The 23330-nt window shown below is 38.9% G+C and overlaps 4 protein-coding genes across 7 annotated transcripts; 1 reads left to right on the top strand and 3 right to left on the bottom strand.

Annotated features, from left to right (window-relative positions):
* The first annotated feature begins 4588 nt into the window (after positions 1-4588).
* LOC145904012 (homer protein homolog 2-like) lies at positions 4589-7745 on the top strand. 2 transcript variants are annotated; one of them, XM_082992223.1, is made up of 8 exons: positions 4589-5379; positions 5439-5595; positions 5955-6112; positions 6171-6279; positions 6618-6754; positions 6810-6966; positions 7030-7221; positions 7369-7745. In XM_082992223.1, the coding sequence occupies exons 1-8, from the start codon at positions 5375-5377 to the stop codon at positions 7543-7545; spliced, it is 1092 nt and encodes a 363-aa protein (XP_082848349.1). In that variant the 5' UTR covers positions 4589-5374; the 3' UTR covers positions 7546-7745. The 2 variants fall into 2 exon arrangements, with proteins under 2 accessions (XP_082848349.1, XP_082848348.1); XM_082992222.1 differs by having other exon boundaries at positions 7366-7745.
* Positions 7746-7768: 23 nt separating this feature from the next.
* On the bottom strand, positions 7769-17142 carry LOC145904010 (pentatricopeptide repeat-containing protein 1, mitochondrial-like). Of its 3 annotated transcripts, none has more exons than XM_082992220.1 (14): positions 11733-11882; positions 10969-11082; positions 10605-10729; positions 10336-10476; positions 10107-10274; positions 9904-10053; positions 9732-9841; positions 9512-9677; positions 8701-8910; positions 8487-8642; positions 8290-8418; positions 8154-8238; positions 7967-8097; positions 7769-7905 (listed from the first exon to the last, which is right to left on the bottom strand). In XM_082992220.1, the coding sequence occupies exons 1-14, from the start codon at positions 11860-11862 to the stop codon at positions 7813-7815; spliced, it is 1908 nt and encodes a 635-aa protein (XP_082848346.1). In that variant the 5' UTR covers positions 11863-11882; the 3' UTR covers positions 7769-7812. The 3 variants fall into 3 exon arrangements, with proteins under 3 accessions (XP_082848346.1, XP_082848345.1, XP_082848344.1); XM_082992219.1 differs by adding an exon at positions 17074-17142 and having other exon boundaries at positions 7798-8097; positions 11733-11868; XM_082992218.1 differs by having other exon boundaries at positions 7798-8097.
* On the bottom strand, positions 12117-13705 carry LOC145904011 (CDP-diacylglycerol--glycerol-3-phosphate 3-phosphatidyltransferase, mitochondrial-like). Its single transcript, XM_082992221.1, has one exon. It carries the CDS (start codon positions 13685-13687, stop codon positions 12140-12142), a length of 1548 nt encoding a protein of 515 aa, XP_082848347.1. The 5' UTR covers positions 13688-13705; the 3' UTR covers positions 12117-12139.
* On the bottom strand, positions 16229-17185 carry LOC145904013 (2-oxoglutarate and iron-dependent oxygenase domain-containing protein 3-like). Its single transcript, XM_082992224.1, has one exon. The coding sequence runs from the start codon at positions 17183-17185 to the stop codon at positions 16229-16231; it is 957 nt and encodes a 318-aa protein (XP_082848350.1).
* Between the last annotated feature and the right edge of the window lie 6145 nt (positions 17186-23330).

The raw sequence follows: 23330 nt of genomic DNA, 5'->3' as shown, positions 1-23330 counted from the left end.
ACATAATAGGTCGAAACAGCGGCCATCTGTCTGCAGCTCAAATTAACATCAAAATCCGTTTGTTGCACTTTTTGTCTCCTGTTTAATGCAATATTATGCTTACACCAGTTTTACAATGTTTCCATTCCCACGCAAAAAGCTTTCTGCTAGCACTCGCACGACCAAAACGCCTTCTTTGACGTCACGCAACAATAATCTCGCTTTCGCACGATTTCGTTCGCAGCGGTAAAAATGCGACTTTGATCAGCTGTATTTCAGAAACCAGTCGCCTCTACTTTTTTCGCCAAAAATGTTTTAAAGTTATGAACATCCCTTAGTTTCATTATTAACGTGTTTTATTTTTCCGTGTCACATGCATTTTAAGAGATGATGCGTATCATTGGAGGAAATCACTGGCATGTCTACCGTTAATTCCGTCGGTTTTATTGTTGTTATTGCTAGCAAGCTACCTGTGGAGATGCAATGCAAATGGGTTTCTTTATTTGTTGCATTGTTAAGGGAGGGGTGGAGTCGCGCGTTTAGTGGATTTTGTGAATTTCGTTGTAAAGCAGAGTGAGAAAGCCAACTCGATATATAGGAAAGGTCTCTTTCTTCGGGCCCCCATAAGAATTAAAGTCTCTAACGACAAAAGGCGACGTACAACGAAATCGGTGCAGAACGAACAACAGTCAATAACACAACAACAAAATTCCTTGTTTGCCGTATCCTTGTTTTGCTAAGCCGCATGACCTCGACGTCTGCTATATGCGTTTAAAACGAAAATCGCATCGTGAGCGACGACAATTTGTGAGAGAGAAAGGTTTATGTTTCCGGTTTATTAAAGTGGGACACATGGTTGTCGATTGCAGCAGTAAGATGGTCTGCCGTGAGGAAGTGCATACCATCATGTGCTACTGCACAATCCGGCGAGACCCCGACCGACGTACGCATCTTTGAAGGACAAAAAATGGAAATGACGCAGGGTAGTTTCTTGAATACCGTGGGCTGTCAATTCTACCTGTTCGAGTCCGCGTTGGCGACAAGGAAATTGAAACATATGCTCTGCTCAACACTGGTTCGGACAAAACCTTCTGTGAGAAACGGCTGATCAACGTGTTAGATGTTGAGGTAGGCGGCGAACCAGTTCATATAAGGCTCGGTTTGATCAATGGTGCAAAGGAGCTGAACACCATGAAAATCTCAGTACTGCCCTTGATGGGAGGAGAGGAGTTCAATTTACCGGAAGTGACGCTACTTGACGAAATCCCTGTTCCGCCTAAGCATATCCAAAAGTTTGGGACACCTTTTCGTCCTAAGCATCTGCAGGAAGTACATTTACCGCAAATCAAAGGTGGGTCTGTTACGTTACTTATTGGTACAGACAACTACTTAGTTCATCGATGTCTGGTGAGTCGGTTCTCTCCTGATTCGGAGTACCCGGACCCTCTCCAAACGCCTCTATAGGTTGGTTGCTAAGACGTTATGCACATCGATAACCTCATCGTGTCCGATGATGGTGAAACTTACCCCATGCGGAGCAACAGGGAAGCAATGGAGTTCGGATTGAAGTTTTCAGCAGAAGACGGCATTACATATGACATCATGGCCAGGCAAGTGGAACACAAAGCCAGAGTTTCTATGTCCAACTCGTAATCTGTCGCAAGAATTAGTCTAATATGCGAGGGGAGTGTATCTATGAAAACCCGTTTCAACAAGCGTTCGGTCATCGGGTCCATACCACTTCTTGTATCCAACAACCACAACATCTCATGTAATAATTCGATGGGGCGTCTGCCTTTCAATGACGTCTCATTCATGAGCTCTACTCAAAACCACGTTGCCAACTTTGGTTATTTGTTCCTCACTAAGGCTAGACACAACGTAATTAAACATCTGCCACTCGCCACTGATTCCACAGCTTCCCAATGTCTGCTCAGCGCTTTGGAACCAGGCTCTAGGCATGCTCGTCCAAAAAGCAGGCAAAGTAAGCTTTGGAACACTTGGTGTCGGCACTAACCCTATTCGCGACATTCTGACTGAAGATGTAGGTAAGCGCTGTCGGCTGGATTAACACGACTGCTAAAATCATCAGGCAACGTCGAAAACTCCGCAACATTTATCGGCGTAAGTATGCACCGGACCACTCCTAAACAGTGTTTATAATGGCGAGTATTTTTTGTTTCAAAAATATAAATTTATATTTCTTAATCGAATTTTATCATGCTCATAACCGAATATGAATATGTCTTTTTTGATAATTTTGGTATTGTTAGAAATGTCTATGCTTAAATCATGCCGTTGATTGGCCCATAACCCGGTTTTGCAGCATATCAAGTAACTTTATTAAAAATTTAAGTTTTGTGATCTTCTTTTGCCTTTTTCAAACCAAACGTTTTGAAAATTGGTCCCAAGCTGTATCGCATTTTCGATTTTTTTCATTTCGGATATCCCGATAAAGGCGCCCGGTTACTATTTATTTTGGTAGCCTATGTGTCTGAGTATTGGTAATGTTTCTTATGACCAACGTTGCCGCACTGAAATTGTACTGAAATGAAACTGTACAAGTACTGAAATTGGTGTCATCGGTTGCGATGGTTGCAGTTCTTTTCAGTAAAAGTGACGCGTTTGCATCAGATTATTCGGCGTCAGTAGTTCGACAGGGGATCTTGTGCATGAGCCTTATCATCATATCCCAAACTCCACGAATGTTACCAGCCGATTAAAAGTCTAAACATACGTCTGTTGACGGAAAATGCGGTATAGCGTGACTACCCTAACGTTTACAAAGTTACCTATCGTAGACACAGTGCAAGGTATAGGGTAAATTATTTAAGTTACCCCCCTTGGATGAAAATATGTACCGTCCCTGTTTGCCGCAGCAGTCACGTGTTTAGGTAACCGATTTTGTCCAGTTTACTGATCTTGGACGCTTACCTATGTTGGCCGTAACGTTACAGCCCCTTCTCGCCCGGTCCCTCTAAAAACCCATTGTAGCCATCGTAGGCATTGTAGGCATTGTATGCATTGTAGGCATTGTAGGCATTGAGTCTAGTCATTGTACACGTAGAGTCGGGTGCCTCTAAAATACCATTGTAGGCATTGTGGGCATCGTAGGCATTGAGCCTAGGCATTGTAGGCATCGTAGGCATTGTCGGCATTGTAGGCATCGTAGGGATCGTAGGCATTGTAGGCATTGAGTCTAGGCATTGTACGCATATAGTCTAGGCATCGTAGGCATTGAGTCTAGGCATTGTACGCGTAGAGTCCAGGCATCGTAGGCATTGAGTCTAGGCATTGTACGCGTAGAGTCTAGGCATTGTAGGCATAGAGTCTATAGGCATCGTAGGCATTGTCCTCGTAGAGTCTTATAGGCATCGTAGGCATTGTACGCATAGAGTCATGCGTACAATGCCTAGACTCAATGCCTACGATGCCTAAGGACTCTATGCGTACAATGCCTAGACTCAATGCCTACAATGCCTACGATGCCTAAAGGACTCTATGCGTACAATGCCTAGACTCAATGCCTACAATGCCTACGATGCCTGGACTCTATGCGTACAATGCCTAGGCTCAATGCCTACAATGCCTAAACTCTACGCGTACAATGCCTAGACTCAATGCCTACGATGCCTATAAGACTCTATGCGTACAATGCCTAGACTCAATGCCTACAATGCCTACGATGCCTGGACTCTGTGCGTACAATGCCTAGACTCAATGCCTACAATGCCTACGATACCTAGACTCTACGCGTACAATGCCTAGACTCAATGCCTAGACTCAATGCCTACGATGCCTATAAGACTCTACGCGGTCCCTCTAAAAACCCATTGTAGCCATCGTAGGCATTGTAGGCATTGTATGCATTGTAGGCATTGTAGGCATTGAGTCTAGTCATTGTACGCATAGAGTCTTATAGGCATCGTAGGCATTGAGTCTAGGCATTGTACGCGTAGAGTTTAGGCATTGTAGGCATTGAGCCTAGGCATTGTACGCATAGAGTCCAGGCATCGTAGGCATTGTAGGCATTGAGTCTAGGCATTGTACGCATAGAGTCCTTTAGGCATCGTAGGCATTGTAGGCATTGAGTCTAGGCATTGTACGCATAGAGTCCTTAGGTATCGTAGGCATTGAGTCTAGGCATTGTACGCATGACTCTATGCGTACAATGCCTACGATGCCTATAAGACTCTACGAGGACAATGCCTACGATGCCTATAGACTCTATGCCTACAATGCCTAGACTCTACGCGTACAATGCCTAGACTCAATGCCTACGATGCCTGGACTCTACGCGTACAATGCCTAGACTCAATGCCTACGATGCCTGGACTCTACGCGTACAATGCCTAGACTCAATGCCTACGATGCCTAGACTATATGCGTACAATGCCTAGACTCAATGCCTACAATGCCTACGATCCCTACGATGCCTACAATGCCGACAATGCCTACGATGCCTACAATGCCTAGGCTCAATGCCTACGATGCCCACAATGCCTACAATGGTATTTTAGAGGCACCCCTTCTCGCCACCCGCGTTCAAAGTTTTGTTAACTGGCGGTTTTTTCATTTTTTCGTCAACTAGGTTCCCTCTGGTTTTGATTTTTACTACTTGTTTTGTAGCAGCCGGGTTGTAGCTTGTATAGGCCTTCCTGCAGGTCCAAATGTATATGAAGCACTAGTGCCTGCTGTCAGGAGACGTTTCTTGTAAACTTTGGTATTTTATGTGTTTTAGTTTTGAGCAAGCCTCTTGGCAGGATTGAAAAAAAAATATGAGTGAATCATACCATTGTAAAACATACAAATTGTGTAGCCTATGAATAACAAACTCTGACTCCGCTTTTGTTGTTTAGGTTACTGTGAGTTAGTTGAAATCATGCGTTATATGTCAATATTTTTAGTTGGTGTTCTTTGTAAATTACAAAAATTTTTTTTTGCAATGCATGTATGATATCTGCATGCTGTTATGTATGATATATGCATGGTGCTATTTAAGCTTTTCTATTGATCTTTAAAAGTCCGGTGTATGTTTGTGTTTTACTACTAGAGCAGTCCGCGTTTCAGATCAGAAGTGATGAGAAATGTTTGAACATATATTACATAACTTTTGTACTGAAAACAATTGTTTAAAAACATCAGTTTAGTATATAATCCAAATTTAAATTGTATAAAGTATTTTTTATGTCCTGTTCATTATCGTAGACATAAGGTGTTAGCTTATGTACTTTCTTCCCATGTGCAGATATAAGGTAGCCTACTTTCTTCTTACCTCGTTTTATTAAAAATTGCGGAAGGTCGTGAAAACACTTTTCAAAATTTGTTGAATGATATTCAAAATGTAGTTTGATGAACTGTTTATGATTCTCAAAGAAAAGTTGCAATCCGTACAATGGGGTAGGTGTTGCCATGCATTAAAAATTATTGTGTGGTAAAGCAATTTTTGTTTTGTTTAGGGAAGTGCCAATATACAGCAGCAAAGCACACGTCTTTGTCATTGACCCAGTGACAAAAAAGTCATGGATACCAGCAAGTAAAGCTGCAGCCATCGTCAATTTTTTTTTTGACTCTTCACGCAAGTCATATAGAATCATAAGTGTTGAAGGTTCAAAAGTAAGATATGTTTGGCAAAATTCATAAAAGTATTTTTATTTTCAATTCATTATTTTTTACATAGAATAACAAACTTCAGAGCACTAACGATATGTTGGTGATATTGCAGTTGAGCATGAATTATTTATGACTTGGTAGAAGTCATACAGCTGTTTTAATCATGGACTAATCCAATGGTCCATTGAATGTTGCTATGGTTTGTGATGCTTCACTGAAATACAAAGCCTCATACATTACTTACCATAAATGTTCTATTATTAAACCTTTTTGTGGCCCAATTAATATAAAATGTGCTATAACAAGATAAAATATTTGTTTTGTTAATATTATACATGTTACAACCATACAATTGTTTTTAGGCAATAATCAACAGCACAGTAACAACAGATATGTCTTTTACAAAAACTTCTGCAAAGTTTGGTCAATGGGCTGATATGAGGGCCAACACAGTATATGGCCTTGGGTTTGCATCAGATATTCAGCTATCCAAGTTTACTGAGCAGTTTGAAGAAATTCGGTTTGTTGCTTATTCCATTGGACCAGCACAAAGAAAAAAACCATGTATTATCTTTCAGTGACAGGGCAAGAGAACTAACTCAAGTTAATCATGATAACATTTCAACAAGCAATGGTTCACCAGAACAACAGGATGGTGAAAAGTCAAGAGTAATTATCACAAAAGAGGTAGCTGCATCAAAATGTAGTAATTGTTTTGATTGCCAATATATTTACAAGTTACCCATGTTGGGTAATAGTCCAGTGATCAATTTTTGAAGTAGAATTCTGCAATACACTGTAAATCAATATTATTGACTATTTGGTTGGTCACTTGGGAAATGCAGTTTACTTGTGTGTGTAACAAAGCTTGTTTCATTATACTTCACTTGCTTGTTCTAAAAAAAACAAGAAGGCCAATTCCGACCTATAAGGTCTCATCAGTGCAGCTTGGTGTGACTCTTCTATTATTGGCTCCACTTTGCCTATACTATCCAGAGTATTCCCAACACTTTTATTGTTTATAGGATGCTTCAACAGGAAATGATTGTGATGAAGAAATATTTAGTTCTGCTTCAGATGACAGTCGAAACACCTTTCTAAGTTCAGAACTAAGAAATCTGCGTCTTCAAAATGAACGGTTAAAACTTACCGTTACACAGAAGTAATGAAATTTACTTAGTTTTTTTTGTGTGTATAAATTGTGTTTTTTTCAACAGCTCAGCAAATTCTAAGAAGTCTGAGACCGAATTGCAAGCCCTTAAAAACACAAACAGCCGATTAACAACAGCTTTGCAAGAATCCATGTCAAATGTTGACCAATGGCATAGGCAACTTACGATGTACAAAGAAGATAATGAACATCTCAAGACACAGGTAATCATTATATGAAAACATGTTTAACAACCACTTACATTCTGTATGTATTTGTGGTAACAGCTAAATGATAAAAACATGGAAAAGCAGAAGGAACAGGAGTTACTCATTCAAATTGAAGGTTTAAAGAAACAGGTTGAACAACTGCAAGTGGAGATTTCAGAGAAATCACAAGAGTGCAATATGTTGCAACAACGTGTAGGAGTGCTTACTGTTGTTGAAAAGCAACATAATGAATGTGCCAACAGAATCAAGGTCTGACCTAAAGTGTAGAGTTTGTAAAATGTATTGTCCTAAACATGACAACCAGAATTTTTTTACTTTTGACTAAATGTTTTTTTAAAAAACAAATTAAGATGGATATTTACTGCTTATAACTTCACTTAAACAATTTCATAGAAGTCATATGATGAGGTGCATCATCTAAAAGACAAATTGACAGTTTTGGAAGAAAAGGCCGTCCAAGCAGCACGTGATAAAAATCGTAAACAACAAGAAGCACAGCATCTTGTCGGTGAACTTGCTAGCTACTTGACAGACATAACTGCTGTTACACAAAAACTTCAATCCACACTTTAAACTGATGTTGTAAACTCTGTACAAATTTAGTTTTATTTTTGTTGCATGTTTCATAGTTGTTTGCCCTTTCTCCTGCACTATTGTTCACACATTTTATTTTCTTCAACTACTGCCCATTGAAGCCCTGTTGCAATTTTTACCTACCTTGCAATGTCAACACCTCTTGCCTCTTCATAATATTGTGGTGCTACTATATATATCTTCACAAATGATCAACTGTGAGTAAATTTGACAAAAGTCCTATTTTATTGTTCTGCAATAAACACCTTAATGGGTAATGTAAATTTCATGTAGCCATTTACTGTAAAATTGTTTGAAGCTTTGGAACATTTTCTCGAAGTGTGGGTCTAGGTTGGACCACTGAAAAGTGAAACAGAATGTGTAAATTGATATTTATCCTTAAACCTTTTTTGCAAACTACCTTCTGATAATTTTGTGGAATAAAAGAGGCAGTTTCCAGAACACCAATAATAGATTGGTCCACGGGTACATTTTCTTTTTTGATGTACTCCATTAAGTAGGACAAGTAATCATAGTCAGGGTAAAATACATCTGAAAAATATTTTACATAAATCACATTGACGAACCAATTGAAAGCAAATTCATACCATTATTGAGTTTTGAGCGCCATCTTTTTCGGTTATTTAAAATTCCAACTATCAGTGTGTGCATCATAACAGTGGTGGGCTTCACCTGTTTCAAAACTGTTTTCAAATGTGTGCACAAAAAAGAAAAAATACACACCTGCTTGCTTGTTATATCTGCAATAAATGCTTTTCCGGCTTGGAAGTTTCTGACAGAAATTGCATATATGCACCAAGATCTGCAATTTCTTTGTAAACTCTTGGAATTTACTATTCCTTTCCAAATTTCCTGGCAATTCAATACAGTGACAAAAAACTCCTAATTTGCATTAAAGAAAAAATATTTCAGTATGTTACCTTGCCTTCATCGTCATTTTTGCGCACAAATCTTTTTTTCATAATGCAGTTGTAAAAGTCCACATCAATTTTACATTTTGACTTCTTAACAACACTAATGAGATGGTTTTCCTGCTCATATGAGTTTGGCATCACCTCTGCCAAAGCAGTAAATATCTGAAAAAGTCCAGGTATAATGCAAATGTTTTAAATCGTTGTAAATATACTGAAATACTTTAGAATTTCCCTTAATCTGATGTTTTGTTAAAAGATCAAGAATATATGTATATCCTCCAACTAAATCCAGTCTATCTGCAGGTTGAACGCAATTAGTGATTTTTATTATTTCAGTGCTGGATTGACTCTTTGATATCATGCTTAGTCTTGCATTGTTTGTGGGAATATTTGAAAGCCTTGTATCTCTCTCTTCAGTTGTGCTGCTCCCCTAAAGATGCAGGTTTTAGAGTGAAGGAAGCTTATTAATATAACTATTAAAATAAGTTTCACCGGCGGGAAATGCCCACCTTGTACTCGTCTGTCACAATAAGAGGACGTCACAAAGCAACCAGTGATGCATGGGGGTTAATTTTACCGATAAGGGAGCACATATGCATGCATTGTTGTTCGAGATAATTTGAGCCAGTTTAGGGTGGTTTTGAGCACTTCGAATCAGGTAGCTACTAGGTTATAAAAGGCAGCTCAAACTTCAGGCTATATTTGCAGAAAAATGAATCATTTGGGCCCAGACATTGTGGTTTTATGAAAAATCCATCCCTCATCTACACATTCTGGTCACCAGACAGGTGCATTTTTGACCCCTGGGGCATTTGATCCCTCCCTGTTGGACATTATTGGGGGTAAAAAAACAACAAAAAATGCAATTAAAATTTGCAAAAAAGTAAATCATTTAAGTATCCCATCTTTTGTGGTTGAATGCAAGGTCCATCTCTCAACAGCATTAAAATTAGCTGAATAATTGCCTAAGCAACCTCCCAGGACTGTTTAGTCCAACATGTACTTGGGTAATACAACAAAGTGCGACTTACCATTGAAACTAGGTCTTGGAATGAAGGTAGACTTTTGAAATTATCCAAAGGCTTTGTTGATGTACGTTTTGGCGCAGTTTTTTGACCTTTAAGTGACATGAACTGTCGGAAGTTTTTACTTATAAAATCTTTTGGGACAATCGGATCGGCATTTTGAAGTAGTAACCTTAAAACCAAGGTTTATAAACAATTTTTATTGAGGAACTGATACTAATCTCACCGACTGGCCAAATCAGTATCCCTGATCCCACACTGCTTAACTGCTTGAAGAAACGACATTATTATGGGTGCAGTGGGTTGTATTCCAAGGTCTAACATTGTTTTCCAAACCTACTGATTTATTGCAATTATTTTTTTTCTGGAAAAATTTTTAAAAAAAAATCTTTTTTTGCCTGAATAGTGTGAATGAAGCCATTTTCCTTGCTAGATCTACAACTCATTAACAAAATAGCAAAATATATGTCGTCCGGTTCAATGCCATTTTTCATTGATTCATGGAATACCTCAAGAGTATTTTTAAAGCTTCCATGTTTAGCATATGCCTAAAAATTGTAACCAAATAAATAAATTCGTTTTGCAAAATAAAGGGTGTTACCTTCATTAGGGCACCATATGAATTGCGATGAAGTTTGACATTTTTTGTCCTTAGTTCATCTTGGAGTTTTTTTACTTTTATTAAGTCTGTAGGACATGTGGAGTTTCCAACTACATTAAATAGTGATGTGATGCAGGGAAGGGAAGCTGTTAGCCCATACTCTTTCATCTAAAAAAATATTCACAGCTACTATGGTAACAGTTTATGGGTATATAATGTATGTAAGCACCTTGTAGTACAATGTATAAGCTCTCTGGACATCCCCCACACGACCAAGAGCTCCAATTACAACTGAAAAGTTGTACTCCTGTGGCTTCACCTTTTCAACCTTCAGCATTTGATATTCCAATAGGTTCACACATTCATCCACCTGTTGATACAGCCAGTTGTTCAGCCACAATGCTTTTGAAACAAGTGGATTTACACAAAGCTCACATTGTGGTGTCGCATTCTAATACTATGTATTACCAAATTAAACAAAACCACAAAACATAGTACCTTTCCAATCTTTGCCAATTTTTTGCATTCACAATGAAACCAAAATGGTTCATTTTTTGTGATAATAACTACATCCTCCTCAACTGCAGTATCGGTGTAGCTTGATTGGTCAAACACAGTAATTCCTAAACATATTATGAGATCTAGGATTTTCTGTCATGACTGCAGGGGTTACAGTTTGTTTTTACAAAGCTACATAAACGTCACCAAAGAAAAATTGAATGATAAAGAAAAAAAATGATGAAAACAATCATTTTGTGTAAGGGTTTCAAAAGATATTTTTAAGTAAAAATCATACTTTTAAGCCAAATATATAGTATAAAATTACTTTACAATACAAACAAATGTATGTGATAGAGTTTACCTTTCTGCCTTGCTATCACTCCAAATGTGTCCACATGATTTGAGTTGATGCCATTTCTTAAACGAGGTAAGTCACCTTGAGATGTGTCCGTTATAACTTCATGAATCTTGCAAACTAAAGGTTCAAAAAACAAAAGCAACAATTAAAAACAGTTCGATCATTTAACTTTCAATTTAAAATTAAGGAATATGCAGAATAGTCCATTAAAAAAATATTGTCCTAAATTACAGCTTTCGTTTTTAAAAATAGATTTACTTTTTACCACATGCCAATATGCAAAACAAAAATTCAATGCGGGTGTGAAAAATATTCACCTGGTGCAATGCATTACATAGGGGTCTCAAACATGTGGCCTGTGAAGCACTTTTAAATATTAGGTTAAAGTATAAGGCTAATGTGTCAACACCATGCATTGATTTCCATGTAAGAAGTATAAGGTTTTATGCCAAAAAACTTTAACAGCCTTTTATGGCCCTGACTAAAGGTGATTTATTCACTTTGCTACATGTATTTCTGTTTGTCACACTATACGGAAGCACTCATGCATGTGATTGCCCTTTTTGATCAAGTCACGTCTATGATAAGATGAACTAGGTTGAATATTAATCGCCACAAATCACATTACAATTAATAGTGATGGAGTATGTTTGTTGACACTCACAGTGCACCCCTTGAGTTACTTTGAAAGTTCTCATTGGGCTCTTGGTGTTTGAGACCACTGCATTAGAGTATATACATATATACATACATATATATATACTAACTTTTTTGTTGTTGTGGTGTGACTTTTAAAAAGTTCACTCCTGGTTTTTCAAAACCGTGCAAGGATCGCAAAATTCCTAAATGCTTACAAAAATTTTTGGTGCAGTGAGTGCACAGCATGACAGGAAACATTTTTTTCTGAAATGTACCAAGTTCGTAAGAATTAAAAGTTTTAACAGAAGTACTGAACTTCTTTGTTGCAATGTGTTAAATTTCTATGAAGGGAAAAATATACCACAAACATACAACAATTACATGTTTGTCTTAATTTTTTTTTAAATCATTCACACAAAGTGTGGTGTACAATATTAATAAATAGTATGCCAATACAGTCACATCCCAAATCCAATTTTTATGTCTCAATTGGGTAAAGATGATTTCCAACATAAACCCACATAGTATTGTTAAATCAAAAATATTTCCGTATTAAAGTAGAAATCAAGGCAACCCATCCAGGAACTTTACATCTTGGCTGAATAAAAGTATCTTTAGTCACAGGCTGAGAAAAATCTGCAATTCTTGTCCTTTCTCTGTGCAAGTTTTTCATCAAATCCTGATTTTTTGTTACTATTGTTACTTGCGCTTCCATGTCACGCTCCACTGATCTGGAGCCGAAGTTCGGAGAACCAATCATGGTAAGGAAAGGACCAGAACCTTGTTGATTATATACCCACATTCCTTTTGCATGGTATGTCCAACCAGGCCTGGTATACTCCCATAGTTTTACAAGCTCATTTCTTTTTGCAAACATAAGTCGATTATAAAAATTTTTGGTTAAATGAACATACATGGCTGGTATGTAGCCAGATAATCCTGATGCATTTAAAAACCCATTTGCTTCAGGTGATGCAACATAAATGTTAAATTTTGCTGGACTATTAACTATTAAATTTGCATAATCATTTGTAATGTTAAAATAGCCAGATGTCATACAAACTTGTGAGGTGCCTTTAACACTGTGTAATATTCCTTTTGTTATGTGCTCATCTTGATTTATTCCGGCAAATCCAAGCTGTACTGAAGGAAATACATAAGTGTCCATATGCTGCATGTCTTTAAATTTATCCTGAGTGGCCACATTTCTAAAATGTTGATAAACATCCTTGCTGTGAAAATACTTTTGATAAAAACACCACATAGCAGAGATTGGAGTTTTTGAAGAAAACCCTGATAGTTTACTTGTCTTTTCTACATCTCTGTGTATGAATTCTGGATAAATTAGAGGACCAAGGCGGCTTCTGACATATGAAACAAACAGATCATAATCACCCTCAAACGGATGGTAAGGACATTGATCAGAAAATTTTAAGCTTCCATTTTGTTGCAAATGAAAAGAGAAAGAAGAGACAGCCTTTACCAAGGAGTGGAAAAAGTCCGTTAGTGGTTTATTGTTTTCAAATTTTACGTAGCGATCTTGTCGATTAGTAAAGTAATCATGACTTAAGTTTGCTCCCGAAACAATAACTGTATCATCAAAAATATAAATTTTCATGTGTGCCAGGCCAATAACTTCATTCCATCTGGCTGGCAAAACAGACTTCCATGCTCCCCGTAGTTGAGGTGAGTGATAAAGTGAAACTTGCAAAGAATATTTTTTTGTCACCAAAGGATTTTTAAAATCTCTAACTAATGGCATCAGCATTTCTTTCGAGCTTCCTTTACTATCCCTACAGCCTCGGTTGTAATCAAGTAAAATGTTTACATCTAGTGCTCGGTTGCTTTCCTCTGCTTTGGCAAGTGCTGAATAAAGTTCATCAACAATGCACTTTTCTAGTTGCCCAACTCCTAAATATAGGGAAGTCAGAAGAATACGATGTTTCGCAGACTGTATTCCCTCCAACAATGCATGGTAAAATGAGTCCGGAGTTTCAAGAATATGTACATTTTTTCCATGAGTTGGAAAACAAGGAACTTGTTTGAATATCCAATTCAGATTATCAAAGACAAAATCTGACATGCTAAACACAACTGGTGAAAACTCTGTATAGAACACAAAATTCTATTGATTTTGATAAGATGCTGCAAGTACGCAATAGCAAAAAATAAATACAGCTATGGTAATATTCAGAAAAAGTAAGGTTGAGATGCTTATAAATTTATTCAAAAGAACACCAGAGTAACCAAAAGTTATCTAAAAAATGGGGAAAAGCAGTTCAACAGGGACAACTGCTTTCCTTGGCTTGTGAATCTTACACAAGATCAGGAGGGGCAATCTCTATCTTGCATCAAGGATTTTTTTCAAAACGGCGCCCTGGCCCCTATATGATCGCCCTACTACAAGGCCCTCATTACTTCTTAAGAATAGTCTTTGTAAAAACTGTTTTTAATCATAATTGTTTCAATCTCAAGCAAAAATATGCTCAGTGCTTGCAACCCCAAGTAAAACTGCTACTAGAGACATACATGTTTGGTCTGTCACATAGCGCAGGGTTGGCCAACTTGTCAGAGCGATTAGGATCAACAAAGAAACTTCCAAATAATGCTCGATCGACTTACAAGCGAATCCAGTTTATGAAAGGCGGAAGATATCGGTGTGGTAGTATTTTCCATGAAAAGCAGGGTCAAACTTTTAGGGAATTCCCCTAAATTTTACAGGCATGGCAAATACTACAACACCGGGTCACAAAGCTTTTACCAAACTTGATCCACATATAAGTCTGTGTAAAACAAAAATATGTGCAAATTTAATGATTGGTGTAAACAGGGCCACCACCTGTTATTTTTGGTTATAAGTTTGAGTTGAAATACTACACGAAATCATAGCGTTAAAATTCGCACAGATTTCTATGTTATATGTGGATCATGTTTGGTAAAAGCTTCGTCACTCGGTGTAAAAGTATCTTCCGGCAAAAATTACAAAAGGTGGAGTTTTGCAAAAACCAACGTTGCGTGTCTGCAGCAATCTTCCCATTCCCATGCAGTTATGCGTAGTTGTGTCAAAGTACCGAAAACTGAAGCGCACATTAATGTTATAGGGTGTCACGCGCGCCAGGTATGGGATTTATTAGAAACGAAATAGGAATTTAATATGAGTTTGTCCGTATAGGTTTTGTGTGCTAATAATAAACACATGGATTTCCAAATTTTAGAGGTAAATTCTTACTGTTTGCATCATACTTATACCACCCACAAACAATGAATATATTTTGACTTCTGTTCTGCCCTGAAAATATTTGTTTTACCCGCACGAAAAGGGCACAGGTTGTTTGCGTATTTACAAAATCGACCACGTATCGGTAATATTGCTGCGAAATTGACAACAATGGTAAACGTGGGTATAATGCGTTAAACCGGCGAACATTTTCAAAAGATGGTGTTTACTGTAAATTTTGTCAAATAATTGTCGATGGTATGTATTTATTCGATCGCTGTGTTGGCCATCCCTTCATGTTTTCCATGCTGTGTGCATAAAGCGTGTTGCAATGATTGAAATTAAAGGCCCGTTTACACACGAACACAGTTTGGCACGGCACAGCACAGTCTGGCACACACGGCGTTTACACTACTGGAATAATCGAGCACGACTACAGGGATTTCCCTGTAATGAACACGAAACCGACAAGTGCAAGTGACAAATTACGTTGATAATTTTTTAAGGTTGTCAGTCTTGACTTGCATTTCTCGACCCGCCAGCGATATTATTGATACAAATTAAAGTTGTTGTTATTGGCTGTACATATTCTTCAACAAAAAGCATGTACTGTTTTACACAGTTAAGGCATGTAATGTTTTGCATTATTTTTTACGACGCAAGGTAACACTACAATATGCTGAACCAAACACCACAGATTATGAAAACAAAGATGGTATAATTAAAACAGGACAAAGGTTTTCCACAGCAGCATCCCGCTGAGACGCCGTTCCACACACCACTTTGTAATTCAGTTACGGCACCATTTCATACTCTTAAAAACAATCGCTCACATGTCAAACGCGGCCGCATCACACAACCACCACTAAAATAATATATGTCCTCTCCTTTTAAGCAGTCGCCTTGCACTCTCGCATGAATGTGTGCCGAAATGTGCCCAACTGTGCCCGAATTTATGCTCGTCGAGCAAAAGAGAGCACATCCTAGCACAGACCGGCACATCCCATCCCAGCACAACTCAGCACGCGCGCACAATAAAACAAACACGGAATCGTCTGTAGTGTAAACGGGCCTTAAGACCTAACGCTTGTTCTTTCTATGCGAACTGGTCACTAACAACTTTGCAAAGACCATTCACTGCGTTTGAAAATAACGTCATACAACGCAGGACTTTGCTACAGTAAATTAGCAGTTGGTCCCAACGTAATCACACGCTATAAATGATAACTATATAAATAGGAGTTTTGGAAAGATATTTAAAAAATAAAAATTGTATTTAAATTATATTATTCTCAACAAAAATCACAACCACTAATATCCATATTATTTAGTTCATAATTCAATTTTTCATTAATTGACAAACATGACACAGTTTTAACACGAAAACACAAGTTATAAAGAAAAATCTTATTGCCATAAACTGTCCTCAATGCTGTGATTAGGATCACATGTAAATGAAATAGTCATTGCATATCTTGTGCCACCAGTTACCTTTTCGACATGGTGGGGGTTTTCAGAGCCAGATGTGAAAAAGGACACTCTTCCTTTTCTAGGTTGAATAATCGCTTGATTGTCATCAAAAACAAACTGCCCCCCAGTAAAGTCAACGTCATAATCACTAAGATATAACAGAGAAGTGTAATCAAAAGAGCCATACTGAATTTTATCAATGTGACTGTGCCAGTATTCATCATGCTTTGTTTGTGCAGGTTTTGAAGTCATGCGTGAAAAAAAAGTTGGTTTTGTCAAATAAAGACTGTTGCTTTTTATTCCAAACTTAGAAGTAACAGCCTTCTTGATTTTATCTTTAACTGTCTTGTATGTGGTGAGCACATTGTCAGAAAAAAGTGTGGCTAGTTGAGACCGATTTAAAACTTTATATAGGTTAACAAATTTTTCCCCCTTGGATAATGCACCAGAATGTAGATCTAGTATGGAAGCACCACCAGAAGATCCACCATAAGCGATTCCTGTTTTTGCCAAATGTATCAAAGTTGTTAGTTCCCTCTCACTTAAAAGACCATCATTCACACATCGACTGCAAATTGCAACTGGGGTACATGTTTCAAAAACATCTTGCTTGTAATCCAATGAGCATGACACATTTTCAGTTTTTGATAGAATAAAAACTTCTTTTGGGGCAAATATCTTGCTTTTATCTCTCATCAGTAAAACACATGCTGCTGTGACAACACTCAACACTATTGCAAAGACAAACACATTTTGGTTTCCAGCAGTTGTTGTTTTCTTACCTGAAGATGTTTTCTTGCTCATAATGTACACCTTCAAGTATTTAGCATAGTGGTGTGAAAATATTTTCCTGTTGGGAAGTAAAGAAAAAAAAAAGTACTGAACCTGCTTCATTAATTTTAGCCGGAGTGGAGTAAAAGTGTTGGATCGTTGCTGGATAATTGCTTAAGCAGCCTCCTCAGTTTGGTCTAGTGAGTTGCTTCCCAACAAGTGGGTTGCGACCCATTGGTGGGTCTATTTCAGGTGGGTCGCGAAGCATTTCTAAGTGTTACAGTTTTTTATACCACGAAATTATTGCATTATCATTACGTAACATCGCTTGGTCATATCTAATTGTGGGTCGCACAATAAAACTTGCATCAAAAGTGGGTCGCGAGTTGAAAAAAGTTGGGAAGCACTGGTCTAGTGTACAGTTTATGGGCGACCAAAAGGGTCATAATTCACATGTTGCTTATTTGGCGAACGTGTACATCATTCTGACCCTTCTGATGCGCTTTGTCAAGTAATCTTTAACCCTGGGGAAAAAATAATGCTGTGTATATGCTTTGAGGAACAATGCGAATGCTGTGATCCTGTTATTCACACATCTGTTCTAAGCTACGCTAATTTTCAAAACATTCTATGGCCCGGAACATTAGTAAATTGGCACTTGTATGTAGTGCCGCAATTGCTTACTGTGTACGCTGAGAGGAACAATTCGCATGTTGAGAATTGAGAACACTGATCTGTATAAACACCACCCTCATTCTGGCAGAATTCTGGCAGAATAATTTTGCAAATTTGCCACATTCTACAAGGTACAACAGGCATTTACTCAAAAATTGTTTTTTTTTGGATTAGAATCAAATTACAGAGATGAGCAAGCAGTTCAAACCTCAAAAAACATTTAAACAACATTTTCCGCAGTTGTATCAATCAAAAAAATCGCGAATTAAAAAAATCGCCTGGTTTTGCGATTCAGCATAATGGCGGCATGCGAAAAACTAGTCTAATACAAAGAATTCTGCTCGGCGTTCTGGCAATAGGTGCCAATATTGACCAATATCAAGAGAACGGAAATTTAATTCTCTACAACATGCAATTAACAAATTTGAAATTAAGGCCCCGGATGACCTTCAAATCGCCGTTTGAAGACGACCCGCTTTGAGCGAATCAGCAGCGTAATGGCGTAATGTCGGCATGCGAAAAACTTCCCTATTAAAACAATTCTGCTCGGCGTTCTGGCAATAGGTGCCAATATTGACCAATATCAAGAGAACGGAAATTTAATTCTCTACAACATGCAATTAACAAATTTGAAATTAAGGCCCCGGATGACCTTCAAATCGCCGATTGAAGACGACCCGCTTTGAGCGAATCAGCAGCGTAATGGCGTAATGTCGGCATGCGAAAAACTTCCCTATTAAAACAATTCTGCTCGGCGTTCTGGCAATAGGTGCCAATATTGACCAATATCAAGAGAACGGAAATTTAATTCTCTGCAACATGCAATTAACAAATTTGAAATTAAGGTGCCGGATGACCTTCAAATCGCCGATTGAAGACGACCCGCTTTGAGCGAATCAGCAGCGTAATGGCGTAATGTCGGCATGCGAAAAACTTCCCTATCAAAACAATTCTGCTCGGCGTTCTGGCAATAGGTGCCAATATTGACCAATATCAAGAGAACGGAAATTTAATTCTCTGCAACATGCAATTAACAAATTTGAAATTAAGGCCCCGGATGACCTTCAAATCGCCGTTTGAAGACGACCCGCTTTGAGCGAATCAGCAGCGTAATGGCGTAATGTCGGCATGCGAAAAACTTCCCTATCAAAACAATTCTGCTCGGCGTTCTGGCAATAGGTGCCAATATTGACCAATATCAAGAGAACGGAAATTTAATTCTCTACAACATGCAATTAACAAATTTGAAATTAAGGTGCCGGATGACCTTCAAATCGCAGATTGAAGACGACCCGCTTTGAGCGAATCAGCAGCGTAATGGCGTAATGTCGGCATGCGAAAAACTTCCCTATTAAAACAATTCTGCTCGGCGTTCTGGCAATAGGTGCCAATATTGACCAATATCAAGAGAACGGAAATTTAATTCTCTACAACATGCAATTAACAAATTTGAAATTAAGGCCCCGGATGACCTTCAAATCGCCGATTGAAGACGACCCGCTTTGAGCGAATCAGCAGCGTAATGGCGTAATGTCGGCATGCGAAAAACTTCCCTATCAAAACAATTCTGCTCGGCGTTCTGGCAATAGGTGCCAATATTGACCAATATCAAGAGAACGGAAATTTAATTCTCTACAACATGCAATTAACAAATTTGAAATTAAGGCCCCGGATGACCTTCAAATGGCCGTTTGAAGACGACCCGCTTTGAGCGAATCAGCAGCGTAATGGCGTAATGTCGGCATGCGAAAAACTTCCCTATTAAAACAATTCTGCTCGGCGTTCTCGCAATAGGTGCCAATATTGACCAATATCAAGAGAACGGAAATTTAATTCTCTGCAACATGCAATTAACAAATTTGAAATTAAGGCCCCGGATGACCTTCAAATCGCCGATTGAAGACGACCCGCTTTGAGCGAATCAGCAGCGTAATGGCGTAATGTCGGCATGCGAAAAACTTCCCTATTAAAACAATTCTGCTCGGCGTTCTCGCAATAGGTGCCAATATTGACCAATATCAAGAGAACGGAAATTTAATTCTCTGCAACATGCAATTAACAAATTTGAAATTAAGGTGCCGGATGACCTTCAAATCGCCGATTGAAGACGACCCGCTTTGAGCGAATCAGCAGCGTAATGGCGTAATGTCGGCATGCGAAAAACTTCCCTATTAAAACAATTCTGCTCGGCGTTCTGGCAATAGGTGCCAATATTGACCAATATCAAGAGAACGGAAATTTAATTCTCTACAACATGCAATTAACAAATTGGAAATTAAGGCCCCGGATGACCTTCAAATCGCCGTTTGAAGACGACCCGCTTTGAGCGAATCAGCAGCGTAATGGCGTAATGTCGGCATGCGAAAAACTTCCCTATTAAAACAATTCTGCTCGGCGTTCTCGCAATAGGTGCCAATATTGACCAATATCAAGAGAACGGAAATTTAATTCTCTGCAACATGCAATTAACAAATTTGAAATTAAGGTGCCGGATGACCTTCAAATCGCCGATTGAAGACGACCCGCTTTGAGCGAATCAGCAGCGTAATGGCGTAATGTCGGCATGCGAAAAACTTCCCTATGAAAACAATTCTGCTCGGCGTTCTCGCAATAGGTGCCAATATTGACCAATATCAAGAGAACGGAAATTTAATTTTCTGCAACATGCAATTAACAAATTGAAAATTAAGGCCCCGGATGACCTTCAAATCGCCGTTTGAAGACGACCCGCTTTGAGCGAATCAGCAGCGTAATGGCGTAATGTCGGCATGCGAAAAACTTCCCTATTAAAACAATTCTGCTCGGCGTTCTGGCAATAGGTGCCAATATTGACCAATATCAAGAGAACGGAAATTTAATTCTCTACAACATGCAATTAACAAATTGGAAATTAAGGCCCCGGATGACCTTCAAATCGCCGTTTGAAGACGACCCGCTTTGAGCGAATCAGCAGCGTAATGGCGTAATGTCGGCATGCGAAAAACTTCCCTATTAAAACAATTCTGCTCGGCGTTCTCGCAATAGGTGCCAATATTGACCAATATCAAGAGAACGGAAATTTAATTCTCTGCAACATGCAATTAACAAATTTGAAATTAAGGTGCCGGATGACCTTCAAATCGCCGATTGAAGACGACCCGCTTTGAGCGAATCAGCAGCGTAATGGCGTAATGTCGGCATGCGAAAAACTTCCCTATTAAAACAATTCTGCTCGGCGTTCTGGCAATAGGTGCCAATATTGACCAATATCAAGAGAACGGAAATTTAATTCTCTACAACATGCAATTAACAAATTTGAAATTAAGGCCCCGGATGACCTTCAAATCGCCGATTGAAGACGACCCGCTTTGAGCGAATCAGCAGCGTAATGGCGTAATGTCGGCATGCGAAAAACTTCCCTATCAAAACAATTCTGCTCGGCGTTCTGGCAATAGGTGCCAATATTGACCAATATCAAGAGAACGGAAATTTAATTCTCTACAACATGCAATTAACAAATTTGAAATTAAGGCCCCGGATGACCTTCAAATGGCCGTTTGAAGACGACCCGCTTTGAGCGAATCAGCAGCGTAATGGCGTAATGTCGGCATGCGAAAAACTTCCCTATTAAAACAATTCTGCTCGGCGTTCTCGCAATAGGTGCCAATATTGACCAATATCAAGAGAACGGAAATTTAATTCTCTGCAACATGCAATTAACAAATTTGAAATTAAGGCCCCGGATGACCTTCAAATCGCCGATTGAAGACGACCCGCTTTGAGCGAATCAGCAGCGTAATGGCGTAATGTCGGCATGCGAAAAACTTCCCTATTAAAACAATTCTGCTCGGCGTTCTCGCAATAGGTGCCAATATTGACCAATATCAAGAGAACGGAAATTTAATTCTCTGCAACATGCAATTAACAAATTTGAAATTAAGGTGCCGGATGACCTTCAAATCGCCGATTGAAGACGACCCGCTTTGAGCGAATCAGCAGCGTAATGGCGTAATGTCGGCATGCGAAAAACTTCCCTATTAAAACAATTCTGCTCGGCGTTCTGGCAATAGGTGCCAATATTGACCAATATCAAGAGAACGGAAATTTAATTCTCTACAACATGCAATTAACAAATTGGAAATTAAGGCCCCGGATGACCTTCAAATCGCCGTTTGAAGACGACCCGCTTTGAGCGAATCAGCAGCGTAATGGCGTAATGTCGGCATGCGAAAAACTTCCCTATTAAAACAATTCTGCTCGGCGTTCTCGCAATAGGTGCCAATATTGACCAATATCAAGAGAACGGAAATTTAATTCTCTGCAACATGCAATTAACAAATTTGAAATTAAGGTGCCGGATGACCTTCAAATCGCCGATTGAAGACGACCCGCTTTGAGCGAATCAGCAGCGTAATGGCGTAATGTCGGCATGCGAAAAACTTCCCTATGAAAACAATTCTGCTCGGCGTTCTCGCAATAGGTGCCAATATTGACCAATATCAAGAGAACGGAAATTTAATTTTCTGCAACATGCAATTAACAAATTGAAAATTAAGGCCCCGGATGACCTTCAAATCGCCGTTTGAAGACGACCCGCTTTGAGCGAATCAGCAGCGTAATGGCGTAATGTCGGCATGCGAAAAACTTCCCTATTAAAACAATTCTGCTCGGCGTTCTGGCAATAGGTGCCAATATTGACCAATATCAAGAGAACGGAAATTTAATTCTCTACAACATGCAATTAACAAATTGGAAATTAAGGCCCCGGATGACCTTCAAATCGCCGTTTGAAGACGACCCGCTTTGAGCGAATCAGCAGCGTAATGGCGTAATGTCGGCATGCGAAAAACTTCCCTATTAAAACAATTCTGCTCGGCGTTCTCGCAATAGGTGCCAATATTGACCAATATCAAGAGAACGGAAATTTAATTCTCTGCAACATGCAATTAACAAATTTGAAATTAAGGTGCCGGATGACCTTCAAATCGCCGATTGAAGACGACCCGCTTTGAGCGAATCAGCAGCGTAATGGCGTAATGTCGGCATGCGAAAAACTCCCCTATTAAAACAATTCTGCTCGGCGTTCTCGCAATAGGTGCCAATATTGACCAATATCAAGAGAACGGAAATTTAATTCTCTACAACATGCAATTAACAAATTTGAAATTAAGGCCCCGGATGACCTTCAAATCGCCGATTGAAGACGACCCGCTTTGAGCGAATCAGCAGCGTAATGGCGTAATGTCGGCATGCGAAAAACTTCCCTATCAAAACAATTCTGCTCGGAGTTCTGGCAATAGGTGCCAATATTGACCAATATCAAGAGAACGGAAATTTAATTCTCTGCAACATGCAATTAACAAATTTGAAATTAAGGCCCCGGATGACCTTCAAATCGCCGATAGAAGACGACCCGCTTTGAGCGAATCAGCAGCGTAATGGCGTAATGTCGGCATGCGAAAAACTTCCCTATTAAAACAATTCTGCTCGGCGTTCTCGCAATAGGTGCCAATATTGACCAATATCAAGAGAACGGAAATTTAATTCTCTGCAACATGCAATTAACAAATTTGAAATTAAGGCCCCGGATGACCTTCAAATCGCCGATTGAAGA

Source organism: Ascidia mentula, chromosome 5 (assembly GCF_947561715.1).
Source record: "Ascidia mentula chromosome 5, kaAscMent1.1, whole genome shotgun sequence".
NCBI lineage: Eukaryota > Metazoa > Chordata > Ascidiacea > Phlebobranchia > Ascidiidae > Ascidia > Ascidia mentula.
Note: the sequence above shows the minus strand (reverse complement) of the source record. Positions and strands in the feature narration are given on the sequence as shown.